Genomic DNA, 4,555 nt, shown 5'->3' with positions numbered 1-4,555 from the left:
GGGGACAGTAGTGATGTGATTGACCCCATGGGAACTAAAATCTACAAACCTGCTGAAAACAAATTTGCATCTACTTCAGAGGTCATAGTTATTCTAAGAAGAATGTCAGTTTAGTACAGATGCAGAAGTTGTGTTGACTTCTCATTCTATAAACAAAATTTCTAATTTAGGTAAAATTATTTTTCTTCTAATTTAGTTATACCAATTTTGCACTCCAAGTTTTTTGTGCATGTTCAAAAATAGGAGTGATAGCTGTTAATATGTTGGCTGCATTAGCAAAAGAACTTAGCAAAAAATTAATGATAATAGTTTAAGCATCGCCAGACGATTAAAACAGAAAATCGGTTAATACCAAGAGTGATTTGATATTACTTTCATCAAATTCACAAAAAATAATAATAATAAATATTTTTGGAAGTTCATATTCATGAAAAGGAAACATCCAGCTTTGTTACAAATGACATTATGAATTCAGCTAAAAAATTCAGCACTGAAGATAAAATTATTTGTTATACTATTATAATGTGAATACACATTTCGGTGGAGCAAAACATTGTAGAAAGATCAGAGTCTAAGTAAATTAAAAAACATGTAGCAAAAATACAATTAAAATGGTTGCATCACACACATAATTTGTAATTGTGTAAACAAGATGTAGTATTTTGCAAATTAAAATACAGACGGTAGTTTCTGGTGGTTTCCCGTATTTACCCATACACTCATACACACATTCTCTCTCTCTCTCTCTCTCTCTCTCTCTCTCTCTCTCTCTCTCTCCCTCTCTGTGTGTGTGTGTGTGTGTGTGTGTGTGTGTGTGAGTGATTACACTGTAGGGGCTAAAATATTGGCAATTTTCTAGTTCTTGGGTTGGATGGTGGTTTCACAAATGTGAAAAAGTAAACGAAAGAAAGGGAAGGGAAGGGAAGGAAAGGAAAGGGAAGGAACGAAAAGGAAAGGAAAGGAGGACAAGCAGGGGTTAATGATAGGAGTGTGCTGTGAACCAAGGATTATGACAAATCTATTCCTCTGTGGTCCATATTAAAAACGTTTTAACGCTTTCTCTTTTTAGCTGTCTGACATTCTCTCTAGATGAGAACAGGTCGAATGTTGGGATGTTAAGTTTCCAATGTGGAGAGAGGAAAACGGAGAAGGCGAGAAGGAAGTCGGTGAAATCAGTTTGGGGTATACGGATTTTGAGGTCCCTCACGGAGGACATTCAAGCAGCGGTGACCAGTAAAAAGTTGGCAACCAGGGTCTGAGGCCCAGGAGAGGGAACAGCCTGGAGATGTAGATTTGGGAATCATCTGTCTTCCAGGGAAATGAGCAGAGATCACCCAGGGACTGAGAACACGTGGACTGAGAAGAGAGGAGGCCCAGGAATACCGCTCCTCAAGGCGGCCCCGCAGCTTCCTGGCGGGCACCACCCCCAGGACTCTGGAGTCAGGCAGAACCGGTGTTGAAAGCGGGCTGTGGGGCTCCGTTGCTGAGCGCTCTTGGCGAAGCTGGGTACCCTCCCTGTGATCAGCAGTCACACCTGGCGAGAATGGGCATCTCATAGGACTGCTGGGCGAGGACTTGAGGTGCGCCAGGTAAATAAAGCACCTGCGGTCAGGAACCCTCCCCTTCCTGCTCTCTCGGTGACTCCCCCATTGCCACCACACCCGCAGTCGGGTTGCCCCTGGCTGGGTCCCTCAGGGATGGGGGTGAGAGGGGCAGGGCCGGGGCTGAACTCGGGTGACGCGTAGTTCACGTGACCGGCGGGCGCCCATGTGGGCTGCAGGCCTGGCGCCCGCCCTGCGGTCCGGTCTCGGTACCGTCCGCTCCCGTCGCCCGTGCGGAACCAGCTCCCTGAGCTGCCCGGGCGGCGGGCGAGCGGCGAGCGGGTTTTCGCGAGCCCGAGGAAGGGCAGGCCTGACCCGGCCGCAGGTCAGTGTGCAGGTGGGCGCTGTCGGCGGCCCGGGCAGGGGACGGGGTGGATGCGGAACAGGATCCGCGAGCGGCGGCGTGGGGAGAGTGAGGCGGGGGAGAGGAGGGAAAGGGAGGGGGAGAGAGGAGGAGGGGTCCGGAGATTGGGGAGGAGGGTGTCACGGAGCGGGCATGGGCAGGTGGAGAGGGAGGACCCCGCTACAGACCCCTCCGCCTCGTCGGCTCCCCAACTCTGCCCTCCATCCAGTCTCCAGCCTGAAATGGGGTGGCGCCCCCGCAGTGCGACAGTGAAACTATGCATGTTCTGGGAATAAGCCCTGTCTCACACAGTGCGCCTATGAGGACACATTGACCTTCGCGAAAAGGGGGTGGGGGTGGGGCAGGTTGCCTGCAGGGGAGGGGGACACAGAGGCCCAATAGTTTGGAAAGCATCCTGGCCTGGAGACTGAGGCCTGAAAACAGCTAAGGTGACTGACATGCGGAAGGGGTGAGGTGGTGGGGGGGTGAGGTGTAGGGGAAGGAAACGTTGAATGTGGAAGGTGTGGATTCAGGAAAGGACTCTCAGTCCACTGAGCACACAGCCCCTGCCCCTGTCTGCTGTCTGCAGGTCTGCCTGTGTCATCAGCACTTGGAAGGCTAGAAAAGGAGGAGGGACCTGTACACAATTCCTGCAGGTCAGTGAAAGAGAGGAGGCATTGGACAGGGACGGGGTGTGTGTGGAGGGCACGGCTTGGACAGAATTTGAGGGCCCACTGCCCATCCCACCTCCACATACAACATACACACACCCCACCACCCTGAAGGATGGTACAGAAGGTGGTAGGGCCCACTAGGGAAACGGTTGGCTCACGTGTGTGGAAGGGATGGTGAGGGAAAGGGTGGCAGAAGGCCAGGTCTAGAAACCCTGACAAGGGGCGAGATGCCAGTGCTATCCGGACCTACATTCCAAATCCCAGCCTTCAGTCTCCCTTGTCTCCTCTTTGTCTCCTTTAACCCCACCCCACCCCACTCCCCAGGACAGGAAAAGGAGGGGACATCTCAACATGGAAAGATTCTACAATGAAAATGAAGGAAAGCCAGAAGATGAAGTAGATACAGAAGATGAAGGAAAGTCAAATGAGGAGGAAAAGCCTGAAGTGGAAGGGAAGCCAGACCATGAGGGAAAGCTTCAGGACGAGGGACAGCCAGATGACGAGGGACAGCCAGATGATGCTGGGGAGCAAGAAAAGCTGGGCAAGTCTGAAGATGAGGGAAAAGCACGCAGTGAGGGCAAGCCGGAACCCCAGGCAAAGCCAGGGAGTGAGCCGAGGGCTGCCGAGAAGCGCCCGGCTGAAGATTATGTGCCTCGGAAAGCAAAACGAAAAACAGACAGGGGGACGGACGATTCCCCCAAGGACTATCAGGACGACTCACAGGACAGGCACGTGGGCAGTGAGGAGATGAGAGAATGTAGAGATGTGTCAAGGGCTCAGGAAGAGCTAAGGAAAAAACAGAAAATGGGTGGTTTTCATTGGATGCGAAGAGATGTGCAGGATCCATTCACCCCAAAGGGCCAATGGGGTGTCAGGGGAGTGAAGGGCGGAGGTAGGGGCCAAAAGAGCTTACATGATATCCCATATTTTTAGTGCCCTTGGCCTTCATTTCTGGTTTTTCTGATGAGAGTATTGCTGACCCTGCTTTCCCTGGCAGGCATTTGCCAGGCCATGTGCTGTAACTTTAAGCTGATAGTTTGCTTTAGGTGTCACTCTTGTTGGCAGCAGCCTTTTGATCCAACTACAGCACTCTGTTTCAGTAGGGGATTTCTACCCATGTGCATGGAAGGGATGTCCATGGTACTTTGTAAAACAACAATAAAGAAAAACTTTTCAGAACCACATACACAGTATCAGCCCGTTTTTGTAAAAACATTATGCTTGCATAATGCATTTGTGCACAGTGTGTACACTGAAAGTGTGTACACTGAAAAGAAGATGCAATGGTTTTTCCTCCATGGTAACCAAAAATTGGTCTTGCCTATCCTCAAAAATGAGTGCATTCCCCTGATGGTTAGGCACCTCCATACCATTCCTCTGCAGGCATGCCCATACCATGTTGTCCCCTAGTTGTAACCATGTCAGTGGGCACTGATGCCCCATTCTCTTGGGTCCTCTAACGTCCTGTGGCTCCCACCATGTGTGATTATTTTTCTTTGCTTTTGTCACTCATCTCTACTTTTTCCTAAAAGATATATGGATTATATTTGTCATAATAAAAAATAACTAAACCAGAAAATAATTCATGACAAGTGATTGAATTGTTTAGTCAGTTTATGAGGACAATGAAGACACTTAAATTTCCTGTTGTCAGAATCTGTAATAATGTGTAAAACACATTGCCTCTGGGACTTTTATTTTTTATTTTTTTTATTATTATTATTTTTTTAGTTTTAGGTACTTTATTTTTTATTTTTTTAATTTATTTTTTTATTGTTAGTTTCACATGTACAGAACAATACAATAGTTACCCTTTTCACCCTCACCAGGTAACAATCCCCCTCCCCCCATCCACTGCCCTCCCACCCCCGATATCATGCTTATCTATTACAATTCCATTGAATCCGTTCCCACTCTCTACTGCATGTCCCGAGACT

The 4,555-nt window shown here is 48.7% G+C and overlaps 1 protein-coding gene across 6 annotated transcripts; it reads left to right on the top strand.

The window, feature by feature from the left end:
- The first annotated feature begins 1,345 nt into the window (after positions 1 to 1,345).
- LOC109377473 (transcription elongation factor A protein-like 3) lies at positions 1,346 to 3,802 on the top strand. Of its 6 annotated transcripts, none has more exons than XM_019633829.1 (3): positions 1,349 to 1,589; positions 2,534 to 2,600; positions 2,943 to 3,802. In XM_019633829.1, the coding sequence occupies exon 3, from the start codon at positions 2,970 to 2,972 to the stop codon at positions 3,549 to 3,551; it is 582 nt and encodes a 193-aa protein (XP_019489374.1). In that variant the 5' UTR covers positions 1,349 to 1,589; positions 2,534 to 2,600; positions 2,943 to 2,969; the 3' UTR covers positions 3,552 to 3,802. The 6 variants fall into 6 exon arrangements, with proteins under 6 accessions (XP_019489376.1, XP_019489374.1, XP_019489371.1 ...); XM_019633827.1 differs by lacking the exon at positions 1,349 to 1,589 and adding an exon at positions 1,842 to 1,926; XM_019633830.1 differs by lacking the exon at positions 1,349 to 1,589 and adding an exon at positions 1,848 to 1,926 and having other exon boundaries at positions 2,948 to 3,802.
- The last annotated feature ends 753 nt before the right edge of the window (positions 3,803 to 4,555 follow it).

Source organism: Hipposideros armiger, unplaced genomic scaffold, assembly GCF_001890085.2.
Source record: "Hipposideros armiger isolate ML-2016 unplaced genomic scaffold, ASM189008v1 scaffold_1414, whole genome shotgun sequence".
Taxonomy (NCBI): domain Eukaryota; kingdom Metazoa; phylum Chordata; class Mammalia; order Chiroptera; family Hipposideridae; genus Hipposideros; species Hipposideros armiger.
This window is presented reverse-complemented; position numbering and strand designations above follow the sequence as displayed.